Below are 13,866 nucleotides of genomic sequence, written 5' to 3'. Positions count from 1 at the left end.
AAAACTATGTTTTTGATTTGTATTTTTTTACATATCTGTTCAATTCTACACCCCCCCCCCCCCCCCCCCCGCCAATATATTGGCCTTTTCAATGTTTGTGACTTTTCTTTGCTCATTGCTTTTTGTTCATTGCTTTTAAAAAAAAACCTTAAGTTTTTCTGTTGTCAATAATCTTTACCAAGTTTTTGTTTCTTCGTTATTCTTATTTTTTTTAATGTATGACTTATTTTGATTTTACTTTGTCAACCTTATTAATTTTAGTTTTATTTGTTCTCTTATGCTTATGGAAGCTTTCCTACCTATCAGATAAATATTACTTTCTTTACTATTGCATTACCAGCAATATTTACTTCTACCTAACCAGCAATATTTCTTTTCTTAAAATCTATTGTATCTGATATAAATATAGCCACTACAGCACTTTTATGATTACTTTTCCCATGGTATATTTTATTCCATCTTTTACTTTAATAACCTACTTTTATCTCTGAATCTAAACTGTGTTTCTTGTAGAGGACATATAGTTGGATCATTCTTTTTAAATCCTGTCTGACAATTTGCCTTTTTTTTTTTTTAAGTTTATTTATTTATTACTTAAGAGAGACCGAGATAGCATGAGTTGGGAAGGGGCAGAGAGAGAGAGGGAGAGAGAGGGAATCCCAAGCAAGCTCCACTCTGCCAGCACGGAGAGCTCCGACACGGAGCTCAAATCCATGAAACCCCAAGATCATGACCTGAGCCGAAACCGAGTTGGATGCTCAGCTGACTGAGCCACCCAGGCGCCTCCTGTCTGACAATGTACCTTTTGACTGAAGTGTTTATTAGTCCATTTAGATTTAATGTAGTTATTGATGCGGTTGAGTTTTACTGTTTGTTTTCAGTTTTTCATGTCTTTTTGTTCTTACCCTTTTCTCTCTTTTTCTTGTATGAAATATTTTATAGTATACTATTTTAATTCCTCTGTTGATTTTTTAATGATACATTTTTTGCGTTATTTTCTTAGAGGTTGCTCTGTGGATTATAATCTGTATCTTCATGTATCATAGCCTACTTTGACTTTAGGTCAATGCTGATATAGTTTTGGTAGAATATATAGTAGTGGTTTTGCTTCAACTTAGCTCCATTTCTTTCCTCTTTTTGTGTGCTATTATTGTCATATATATATTACGTCTCTATATTTTATAAACCCAATGATACAGTATTATAATCATTGCTTTTAAATTTTTTCTCTTAATGAAATTAAAATGAGAAAAGAAAAAATATATTATTTAGTCTTTTGTATTTCACATATATTTACTATTTCCTATGCTCTTCATTTATTTCTGTGAATTAAAGTTAATTTCTGTTGCCATTTCTTTTATGGCTTCCGTTAGTATTTTTTCTAAGGCAGATCAAGGAATTCTCTGTCTTTATTTTGGAATGTATTTCATTTTTATTGTTAAAAGATAGTCATCAACTAAGGATTAGTCCAAGGTTTTCACTCAAACAAACTTACGCCAATAAGGTTTTTACCCTTTGTCAGTGGATTTGTGTGTAAGCAACAGGATACATCAAAATTTCAGGCAGTTTTCAAATCAGCCTGAGCTTTTAGTTTCTGCCAGGCTTTCTATGTGTGTGCCTGCTGCCTCCTTGTCAGCCAGGGTTGTGTGGAGTGCTTAGGCTCTTTTGGGTGTCTTTCTGCATGTGTGCACAGCCTCAATCAGCTAGGATATACTAAGAGCTATCAGGCCCTTTCATGGGTCTCTTATTTACATACGTATGTTAAATTTCTGGTTAGTCCTCCAATCTGCCCTTTATCCCAACCCAGACCAACTTCAGGCCAGGAGAGCTGGATCCTTCTTTCCTTCCTTCCTTCCTTCCTTCCTTCCTTCCTTCCTTCCTTCCTTCCTCCCTTCCTCCCTCCCTCCCTCCCTCCATCCCTCCCTCCCTCCGTCCTTCCTTCCTTCCTTCCTTCCTTCCTTCCTTCCTTCCTTCTTTCCTTCCTTCCTTCTTTCCTTCCTTCCTTCTTTCCTTCCTTCCATTTATCCATCCATCCATCTGGAGTTTGCTACTTTTCCTAATAATGCCACTCCTTATAAAGGCAGGGAAGCTGCTGGTTTTTATGACAAACCAATATAGCCAATGGGAGGGAGGGGGAATGGGGAGTGGGTGGAGTTGGAGGGTTGATGGAGGAAGCCCCAGGAGAGAGCACCACAAAGTTCCATTGTTCAACAGTTTTCATGAAAAAACACTTTTCAGTTTGTTCTTCTTTGGTCGATTTCCAGAGCCCTGAAAAGATTTGATGATATTTGTTTTTTTGGGTAGAAGATTTTCCGAGTTCTTCCCTGTGCCATAGTTGGAAGTTTAAACTTAGGTACTTTATTTTATAGGATGATTGTTTTGGCATTGATATGATCATTTTGTATTTTCATTTATTTTTTGTATAATTTCATTGGTAGATTTTCTAAGTTTTCTATTTTCTTGGGGTAAAATCTTTTTTGATTGGAATTTATTGAGTCCTTTAGTGCATATATTAATTTTTAATAATTTGACACTTTCCCATTGATGTTTTTATTGAAACTTAATACTGTATTTGTCTTAATGTGCAATCAGAACTAATTGAGGCCAGAAATTTTACCTGAGGAATATATCTGTGGCCCTAAAGAAGACTGAGTTGAGCTAAAGGTGATACAATTCCTTTTATAGGCATTATCCTGCACTGAAAACTCTGGAACATCTAGAGCATACCTATCTGCCTCAAGTAAGCCACTATCGATTCTGCAAGGTGATGGTGGACAACATCCCCAAGCTTCGAGAAGAAATTAAGGATGTTTCTATGTCTGATCTCAAAGACTTTTTGGAGAGTATCCGCAAACATTCAGACAAAATCGGAGAGACTGCCATGAAGCAAGTAGGTCTTGCGTTTATGATAGGTTGGCCAATGACTTTGCTAGTGTTCAGTTAAATACAGGTTTCTCTTTGTAAGTGTCTTAACTATTTCTTGTCATTTTAGGGAAGTCCTTCCTCTTTATGGGGACATATGATTAAAAATGTGTTTTATTTTTTTAACAGAGCAGTGAATTATTTGCTAGTTTATTGTTTTGCTCTGTGGATGTTCAGTAAATATGGATTGATTGTGATGGTTTATATTGGGACTTTGAAGAGGTCTTTCTGTTTTTTGAATATTTTCCTTCACTTTGGATATGATTTGAAGCCCAAGATTTTTAAAAGGTCTCTTTCTCGGTAATGAGCTAAATTGTGCTGCAGGTATCTTTGGTTGATTACTTACTATGTAAACAAGGTATTGTGTTGTTTATAAATATTTCTGTAATTGTTATTTCTGATATCAGTGGGTATCAATGAAACAAGGCCTTTTGGGAAATGCTGTGAATTATGATCACAGAAAGAGATTTCTTTATAGCTTATAAATTAACAAACATATTAGAATTTTCAGGTTTTTTCTTTCTTTTTTCATTTTTTTTTATTGCAGTATCTTCATCTCCAAGTCATGAAAGGCACCAAGAAACATCTTTTCGTTTGTCATTTCTCTTTTCTTTTCTTTTCTTTTCTTTTCTTTTCTTTTGTCATTGTGAATAAAAGAGCAGTAATGATTTTCAGTGTTACTTGCTCTTCTGAAATTTAAATCACATGGATTTTATTGAAATATCTCAGTATACCTTATGACGTAGCTTACAACGATAAACAGAAGATTCGATTGTTTATGGAAAGTGTTGTTTGGTTCTACAAACAACTATGTTCTTGAATAAGTCATATATAGTTCTTATCATTCTGGGAGGAAAGAGGGAGCAGGTTATATTTTTGATCTCAACAAGTCTTGGTAATTTTTCAGATGTCTGATTTTGCAAAAGAGGTTTGCCTGTTGGAAATTCCTTTCCTAAGGCAACGCTGATATTCTTTACCCTTTCTTTTAAATTTTTCAATGCTACACTTTCTAATGTGAAAAGTTTAAAACTAGTTGATGATGATAAGCCTGATGGGAATAATACATCATGTCATTTTTTTAGTGGTGAAGAAACAAAATTAAGCATTGAAAATATATCTGTGTTGCTGGGTGTATTTTTTGAGTACGGGAATGAAGGTATTCTGCAAGACAAGTCTCTGTTGTGTTTGACAGATTTTTTTCTAAACTTTCAAAATATAGGAGAGTATAGTACAAAGTCTCTGTGGAAGCATTCTTTAAAAAAATATTTTTTTAATGCTTATTTATTTTTGAGACAGAGACACACAGAGTGCGAGCAGCGGAGGGGCAGAGAGAGAGGGAGACACAGAATCTGAAGCAGGCTCCGGGCTCTGAGCTGTCAGCATAGAACCTGGTGCAGGGCTCAAACTCATGAACTGTGAGATCATGACCTGAGCTGAAGTCAGACACTTAACTGACTGAGCCACCCAGGCACCCCAGAAGCATTCTTTTTTAAACTTGCCTTTTCTTTTAGCCCTCTGCTTGAGAAATTAATTAACTTCAATTCCTTTTTGGTGAAAGACACAATGTTATTATTTCATTTAATATAGATTATCTTGTCTCACCTCTTAATTATCTAAAGAAATTAAGGCCCAGGGCAGGGAAGTGTCTTGCTAAAGTTCAGACAGCTTGTAAAGGTCAGATCCTGTAGTAGAATTTAGGTTACACTGAGGCAAAATTTGTCTACTGTGGCACTCAGTCTGTGTAAACTATTAGCTATTTGGTATATCTGTGCCATATAAAGAAATGGTGAAGAAAACTGTTGTAGATTCAGGACTTTTAATTAACTGATGACCCTTCATACTTCCTATAAAATTTATATCAAATATAGCTCTTACTGCATGCATGGCTATCCTATGCTATGTTAGTTAAGATCTTTGAATAAAAATATCTTAACACATTTTAAAATCTGTAGTACCTAAAAAGTAAGGAAAGTAGGAAAGAGAGAAATTACCACATACTTTGTACATAGTAGTTGTTCAATAAATATTTATTTGAATTTGTGGATGTTAGAAAAGAGGGAAAGGATGTGGTTTATTTTTCATTTACGTCAAGCCCAAAATGGTGTTTCTGACTTGTCATGGTTTTCTTCGCGTTGGTTATTTGGGGCATCTTTTCATCATGTGGCTCTGCTATTTTTAATGTGGCTTCGAAGATTGGTACAGAAGGGCCAGGGAATTTTGCACGTAGGATAATTTTTAAGGGCTAGTCATGGATGCAACATATTATTACTTCTACTCACATTTCATTGGCCAGAACCTAATTACTTGGCTTTACCGACCTGCAAAGGAGGCTGAGAAAATATACTCTCACTCTATCATTAAGAGGAGAAAGATACGTGTTTGGTGAATAGTAGCTCGTTTCTGACACAGTCTACCCTTTGGTCATCAAATAACTCTTCAGTCTTCCTATTGTCCATAGAATACACTTAACCCTTCCCAAGGAGGGTATTCTAGTATCCCATCTAGTTAGTACATCCATTTCAAAGTCTAGTATATTTCAGGGATGCTCACAACTCTTCATCAGATCCAGATATGCCTCCAGATCCAGATGGGCTGCTGACCAGGAAATCAGATGACAAGCTGTCTACACCTGTGTTCTCTCCCACCTCCAATGAAGAGGCTAGAATAGAATAACTACAACAAAAACTTACATATAGAAAAGGGAATAATGGGAGACACACAGTATTCCTTGCTTCTTACGCAAATCATGTAATCTTTTTGGGCCATCATTGGGAAATCTTTATCGCTTGGTAATAGTGGATCTTTTTTGCTTAGACATTAACACTCTGAGAGGAATTCCTTTGCCTGTTCTTCTGGGCTCCTACTTGCACTCTGTTTTTTCTTTCTTTTTTTTCTTTTTCAAAAAGAAGCAAGTGCTGTGGAATATACCTTTCTTAGACCATCTCTCTGTCTCATTCTCTCTTCTTTCTCTATTTCTAGATATATCCACATTAATATCTATAAGTGTGTATATATTTATGCATATACCCCCTATATAGTTATAGGTATAAGTGTGTGTGTGTGTGTGTGTGTGTGTGTGTGTGTGTGTGTGTGTGTTTATCTTTGACTGCCTGCTTTCTGCTTCTTCAGGTGTAGGGGCCCAAAGGGTTGTTTTAAGGCTCTAAACAGTTAAAAGTTTATTTAGTCCAGATTTGTGGGCATTATAGTTACCTCAAAACTTAGTAAACCTCTGATCTGTTTCTTTCCTATAGGTTCTCTGTGGACACCAGACGCGGTGCTCTTTTCTAACTATAATTTTGAGGAATGATTTTTTTCTTCACCCCTATTGGGAAGGTAGTGGAGTTGGGGGAGCATAGGCTTTGCCTTATGCCTTTCTTGCTTTAATGTCCCTACTTTGAGGCTATATGAAATAATGAGTAAGAGAACCATACCTGAATCTGATTTTGCTTTGGAATTGGGTCACTTTGTTCAACTCGAAGTATTCTTTGGATGTTATTACTCAGCCCTTTACCATTCTTTTTCTGTTGGGATTCTATATGTGTTCAGCTTTCTAACTCTCTGAGGCCCAAGTGTCTGGACTTCTTCTGTTTCCTATAATTTTATTTGCAAACCAGCAGACTCTTTTTGTGCTCATCTCTTTTATGTAATACCTTGCTAAAAGCAGAAAGTAAATGCCGATGTATGTTATAACTCTGACTCTCCGTTGACTTATCAGGCTGCAGGCCTAATAGGCATGTGGTGTGCCTTCTCATTTATTTTAGGTTCCAGTTTTACTGGTTGTTTTGCCACAGTATTACAGGGTTCTCCAGGCTTTCAACTTGTTAAAGAGATATTTTTGCTGCCTGTTGCCTGACCTCTAAATCAATGCCATTTATTTTAGTTTTGTTGTTGTTGTCGTTGTTAAGGCAAAACCATTCTTTCAATACTAGTTTCTGTTTTCCTTAAAAAATTCTGCTTGTTGTAATAGCTAAGCTCTGAAATCTCACCGTAGAAGTTTCATTTTTTGCTCACTGGAAGTCTGAAGTGGATCCTCCTTGTAGCGTAGCTCTTCTTCAGGTGACCATCAAGGGATCCAGGATTTTTCTTAACTTGTGGCTCTATCACTTCAACACATGTCTTCTAACATTGTTTCGGAAGGAAAAAGAGTAAATAAGGCCTGGGGGATTTTTATGGACCAGGCTTATAAGTGATACAAATCACGCTGCCAATATTACATTGGCTATAGCTTGCACGCTGCACGTGAGGCTTGGAAATCTAGTCTGTCTGTGTGACCAGGCGGAACAAGAAATAGGTTTGGTGAATAGCTAGCTAGCCTCTGATACAATCTGCTACCATATAGGTTTGAAAAAAAAACGTATCTTCCATTCTCTTGCCTTTTTTCTTTGCTATTTCATCTCTTTGACCTTCCCCCTGCCTTGCATATGTTTGCCTTCCGATTTACTAATTCAGTTTTTAGTAAATTCATTTTCATCATTGTCAATGATGCTATTTAGGACTTTGTCATCATTATTATTTTCAGTTTAGCAACCACAGGTTTGGCTATAGAAATTTGTTCTTTTCCTTTAAAAATTTTTTTTCTAAGTAGGTTTCTTTGGAACCATATGACAAAATAGGTTTGAAAGTCTTACTTAATACTGGTTACTGGTTTGAGCTCTTCTAGAAATTAGGCAGATGATTGTGCTTTTTCATGGTCGACATCTCCCTTTGCCTTCTACCCACCATATCCTGAGTTGCTGCATTGATCTCTGGGTGGACTCTGTCCTTGGTACTGTGAAATGATGGAGGCAGCTGGTAGATTGGTTTCTTTTCAGGATATACCAGCAAAAGCAAAGTACCTGAAGGCTCCACCCTGATTAAACTTTAATGACCAAATTAGGCTCCAAACTTTTATCTGTTATTATAATCTCAAACTGTTGTCCAATTTTATCAAAAGATACGTTGCAAAAAATACTTTTTGAGGCTGATCTGAAGGATATGTGGTTTATCCATTCCTCTGTATTCAAAGTGTTATATTGTCTCTAGATAAAGCTTTATCATTAGGAAGCTTTTGCTTTGATTGCATGTGGTAGGCAGAATTCCAAGATGGCCCCTAGATTCCTGCTCCCTTGGTACATGCGTCCTGTAAAATCCTCCTCCTTGATTATGTGGCCTGATCTAACCAGGCAAACTCCTTTACAAGAGGGAGTGGAGATCAGATATAGAAGTTAGAGAGATTTAAAGCTGCAGCAGATGTGCTACTGTTGGTCTTGAAGAAGTAAATTGCTGTGTTTTGGAGGGGCCAGGTGGCATGGAACTGTAGGCAGCTTGAGGTGCTGAGAGCTATTGTTAACAGCTGGCAAGGAAATGGGGTCCAGAATCCTACAACCACACGGAACTGAATTCTGCCTATAATATAAATCAGTTTAGAAGAGGACCCTGAGTTCCAGATGAGACCATAGCTCTGACTGACGCCATGATTTCAGCCTGGTGAGATCCTGAGCAGAAGACCCAGCAAATGCTGAACTTCTAACCCATGGAGACTGAGATAACTGTGTGGTTTTAAGCTGCTAAGTTTATAGGAATTTATTACAGGAGTCGAAAATTAATATACTCCATTATTTTGGTCTTGAGTAGAATTACTTTTTTACTAACCTGTACATTTTTATTTTGCTTTGGAGCTAGGAAAGAGTGGTATAATCTAGTTTAAAATGGTGTCTAGCTAAAAGTCTCTGAGTTTTTCATCTGTCTTCCCACGTACCTAAAAAGCTGCAGAAAAGTAAGAAAATGTGAAAGTATGACAATTAGAAGTTCAACCATTTAGTAGAATCTGAGGTGGAATTTAAAAATTGTCCATTCTGCTATTTATTACCTTGTTGAATTTTAAGTTAAGTAGTCATGTTTTATTTTCAAAAAATCTTCAATATTCATTCATTTCCTATATATATATATATATATATATATATATATATATATATATTTATTTATTTAACGTGGTATTGGATTAAAATTGGAATTTTAAGTAGTCATGTTTTTATTTTCAAAAAATCTTCAAAATTCATTCATTTCCTATATATATATATACACATTTCATATATATATATATATATATATATATATATATATATATATATATATTTAACATGGTATTGGATTGATAGCATTTAGTGGATCCACCTGTGGCTTCTGCCATGAGAAATAGAGCCATCTGTAAAGTATGTAGAAAAACCCTACCTTTTATCCTGTCTTATTTTTTAAGTTGATTTTCTTCCTGTACGCTTCCAAAATACTCTACATATCTTATTTTAGAACTTCATTTTGGCTTGAAGTGATTTTATAAAAAATGTCTAAAGGCTTCTTTTTTGTTAATTGTCTGCTGTTTTCTAGTTTTCCTCTTGAAATTGATTTCTGTAATTCACTTGTTATGGAACTGATTTGTACAGGAGGGAAGTTCTGTATTTCTTATTTTGATTAGTTTGCCTTAGGCCTTGTGAGGCGAAGTAACATTTGTAATATAAACATTCTTGGCTAGGTTGATTTCTATGTGAAGCTGTTTAACAAAGGGAGGGATTTATTTACTTTTAAAATTCTAACTTGGCTTTGCCAAATTATATGGGTTGTATAACTGCTGCTTAGAAGAGGAACTGGTTGCCCATAAAAGAAATTGAAGGCTCCTAAGCAGTCTTCCTTTAGTAACTGGTTTTAAAGAAACTGCTCCTTGGGTGAGGTTAGTTGTCTCCATGGTTCTTTCAACCCTTGACTTTCTTTGGTTAAGTCTCGACTAGAGCAAAATGTGCTCTTTTATTTATTGTGTAGAACATCCTTTGACTTAGATCTGGCTCCATACTATGAACTGAGCTAACACAGGCCGTGTGATGACTGCCAAGGAAAAGCAGTAGTGCCCTTGAAACCTCTTTTGTGCTGGATTCTATGCAAAACTCCAACAGCATGTGGCTTTTAGAGTCAGAGAATCTGGTGCTCAGTTGGTCTGGTATTCTTGGATTCACTTCATATTCTCTTTTCTTCTTGATTTCAGTATTTATATATTTGTACTGGTTTTTACTCCTTGGTCTTCAATGGTGTGGATGGCCTGGGGGTGGGGTAGGGGAATATGAGAGCTGTTTTATAGGGATTATTGAAATAAGCAGCAATCCGAATGGCAATCAGAGTATGGTAGATAGTCTGATAGCAGGGATTGAGTTTACTATTAGGTAATATGATAGTTAATGGAATAGACTTTGGAGTTTGGGTTAGACTCCTAGACTTGCCATTTGGTAGCTATATTACAATGAGTAGGTTGCTAAGCATCCCTGTCAGTCTGCACAATTCTATAAAGTTGGAATTTTTAATTCTCTTTTAAAGATGTGAAAAATTTTGGGAAATCAGGTATCTTAGCTCAGTCCCAGGGATATAATAAATGCTAAATTAAAAAAAAAAAAAAAGAGAACTATTCTAGGTGAATAGTGACTACGAATAGACTCTTAACAGTTTGGAGGTGAAGATAATTAGAGGTTAAACTTGATGTGTTGAAATACTTTTTTTTCCTTCCTAAAATTAAATTTCCAGTGGCAGTTTTTGGCCTTGAATTAGATCTTGTTTTTAGACAGCTTTTTTCTCCTTGCCTTAAAAAAATTTATTTGTTATATATACTTCTGAAACATTTTGAACCTGATTTCAGTTAAAAATCATGTATATATTAGACAACTATGAAGTATAGAAGATCAATATCCTTGTACTGGTGTTGAGTTGGGATGAGAGAGGAAAGATTATTTTTTAAATCTGATTTGAAGACAGTATCACAGTTTGGTTTTGAACTTTCTGTTTTAACAGAAAAAGGGAAACTATGGCATATATATATGTGTGCATCTATAATAAACATAATATTTATTTGCTTTGACCAAGCAAAGCATATCAGCTTATTAGGAGAAATTTTTCTTTTATTAAACTTAAGAGAAAATTACCATATGGATTCTCAGTACAGGTTATAGTTTTGTGGTGTGCTCATCCTAAAATAAAACAGTGCTTAGAGAATCTAGAGGAGGAACAGTTATTATGATACTTATATCATTGCTCACAAATATATATACCTATAGATTGTGTGTGTGTGTGTGTGTGTGTGTGTGTGTGTGTGTATACGCACACACACACATTTCACTAATTTTAAGATTAATTTTTTTTTGAGAATATTTCTTTTACTGAACCTTGGCTTTTGAGCAATAATAAAACATAGTATCATAAAAATAAACTAACAAGTAGAACGGAATACAAGTATAGAAATTGACCCAAATATAAGAATTTCATGAGTGACAAAGGTGGTCTCATGCAAGAAGCATAAACACACACCAATGAGCATCACACTATACAGGTGTAAAGTAAGTATTCCCTCAGTAAACCTTATAGGCAGAAAAGTCAGCACAGTGCGTGGGAACATCATTCTACTGTCATTTTCTGGAGGGGGCTGATGGGTTCAGCTTTGCTGTACAAACAGCAGGATGTGCCTCAGGAGAGGGACCCTGCCCTAGATCAGTTATAGGGAAGCTGGGAGGAAGCAGAAGACAGTCAATACATATTAGGTGGATCCTTGCTGGTCAGAGAAATGTCTTGGTAAGGAGAATTGTCATATCAATGCCACTTATATCAGCTAAAGAGACCTAGTATTCTTCAGAAGAGCTAAGTCAGTTTTACTGAACTAGCTTGTTGCTAAGCTAGGAGAATGGTGAAGGTGGAGAGCCACAAGGGCCCTCCAAGGTGACATCTCATAGCAGTGGGGAGCTCCATTAATGTGATTGCTGCTTTACTTATCTGTCTTCCCAACGAGTCTGTGGTCTGTATAAGGACAGAGGTACGGTTTTATTTTTATAGCCCCAGTACCTTACTAGCATAGTACTTAGAGATTGTAGATAGTTAATAGTTAATCAATTAATGTCTATTGTGTTATTTAATTAAATTTAATATACCTACACCTTAACATTTTTCAGGAAAAGACATATTTAAAAACAATGTTCTAAGGTATATGTTCTTAGTCTCCAATTACATTCTTAAGTACGTGAAAATATCTGTAATTGCTTTTTGAATGGGTTTTGACCTTTTCTGTAAGTACTATGGAGGTACTAAGAGGTTATCAAATTGACTTCTTGTTAAAAATGGTGAATTCAACATATACACTTATATTTTCTACCTCTTCAAACTTGTAAAAACAATAGTCAAGGTTTTTTTTTGTTTTTGTTTTGTTTTGTTTTTACAGCATGAGCTCTCAAACGTAAAGAATATAGGAGGGTTAGATGATAGCAACATAATTTGGAAGCTGGAATGTAGGAAGGTGTGTTGTGTGTGATAATTGTCCTAGCATATCCAAGAAAATTCAGTCCTAAGCCAGTAGTAGAAAAAGCTTGGGACAATCCAATTTTTAGCGTTTTGCAGAACCCCCATGTCTAAGAAATTGCTAGCATTAGGTTCCTTTGGGAAAAGAGGGGTAAACTGATGTTCAGACAGAGGGATTGGTTGACTATTTCAAAAGCAGTTAGACAACCTGATTCCTTCCCCAGCTTTTTCCACCAGGTGACTGCCCTATCCCAGCTCTAGCAGAAGACCAGAGGACATAGACACAAGCTGGGGGTATAAAAATAGTGAAAGTTTGTATACTGAGTATTGAGATTCAACTTGCATTTTATAGCCCTCTTCTCTGATTTGGTCTCTAGGGCTCTAATAGCCAGGTTTATACCCTTCAGGTATGAGATTGGAAAGTACTGTGAATAATATGATTAGTGCCAAAGAACTGTCCTAAAGGTATGTCCACTCGGTAGTCCCCATCCAAATCATTTTGAAATCCACAGTTGACTAGACTCATGCACATGCATAGACGTTAGCTTTTAGTTTCCCAACTTGAAATATGAGCAGATCACTAAGGATCAGCAGACATTTGAGAAAATCCTCTAACATAACAGTTAGAGGTCAGAACAAGCACATATAAAGAAGCAACTTGGAGAAGATACTATGCAAGAACAGGAAAACGTAAAAGGCAAAACAATCAATAGAGCTAGAAGGATAAGAGAAAAAATTTTATATGTAAAAGCAAGATCAGAAAGCTACACAAAAGGAGAAATTCAGAGAACAAAAAGAATGTTCAGCAATTAAAAATATGATTGCAAAAAAAAAAAAATGAAAGGAGGGTTGTGAAAATAAAGTGGAAAAAATCCCCCAAAGAGAAGAGTAAAGGGAAAAAGAGATGGAACATGGGAAATAGAAAAGATCTAAGAATATTAGGGGGTCAGTCTAGGATATCTGGCATTTGAGTACTAGGTGTTCTAGAAAAAGAAAGCAGAGAAAATGAAGGGAAGGAATTCATGGAAATAATAATGGGAAAATTTCCCAAAATTCTAAGACATGAACTTCAGATTAAAAGACCAATCAAATGCCTAACAAAAGGGATCAAAATAGTCTTAGATCCAGGCATGTTGTGTGATATCAGAGGTCAGAGGTCAAATAGAAAATCCTAAATGTTTCTAGAGATAAAAAACAAGATTCAGTGTCAGAATGATTTTGGTTTATAGCAATACTGGAACGTAGACTGAAACAGAGCAATATCTTTAAAGTTCTAAGGGAAAATGATTACCCATCCATATTTCCCTATCTAGCTACAATATCAAGCAAGTGTAAGGATAGGATAAAGATGTTTGCAGTAATGAAAGTCCTCAAAAATTTGCTTCCTATGACCACTCCTCCCCGCCCCCCCAAAAAAAGGAAAGATATGGATGTTGAGGGCATAGATAACCCAAGAGAGGAGAGGGACAAATGGAGTTTCTAAGATGATGATTAAAAGGGAGGGAGTTGGGGAGTGGGGAAGCAGGCAGAAAGTACAACCAGCACAGTCTGGAGTGTTTTAGAAAGTTTAAAAGAGGTATTCTGAGAAGGTGAAAGTGGCAGAATATTGGATGTATTTGTACACACCGAGAGGAAATTCAGACAGTT

General features: G+C 35.9%; 1 protein-coding gene across 15 annotated transcripts in view; it reads left to right on the top strand.

Annotated features, from left to right (window-relative positions):
* The window catches only part of EXOC6B (exocyst complex component 6B), a 605,784-nt gene that overhangs the window by 110,812 nt on the left and 481,106 nt on the right, over window positions 1-13,866 (top strand). For all 15 annotated transcript variants that reach the window (XR_006215816.1, XR_006215815.1, XM_042981710.1 and 12 more), the window contains one exon: window positions 2,686-2,890. Coding sequence is in view for 13 of the 15 variants with exons in the window: in XM_042981710.1 (XP_042837644.1) it covers window positions 2,686-2,890 (205 nt within the window). In the remaining 2 variants the exon portion in view is untranslated. The remainder of the gene's footprint in view (window positions 1-2,685; window positions 2,891-13,866) is intronic.

The sequence above is a fragment of the Panthera tigris genome, chromosome A3 (assembly GCF_018350195.1).
Source record: "Panthera tigris isolate Pti1 chromosome A3, P.tigris_Pti1_mat1.1, whole genome shotgun sequence".
NCBI lineage: Eukaryota > Metazoa > Chordata > Mammalia > Carnivora > Felidae > Panthera > Panthera tigris.
The sequence above is the reverse complement of the archived record's forward strand: the minus strand, read 5'-3'. Positions and strand labels throughout refer to the sequence as shown.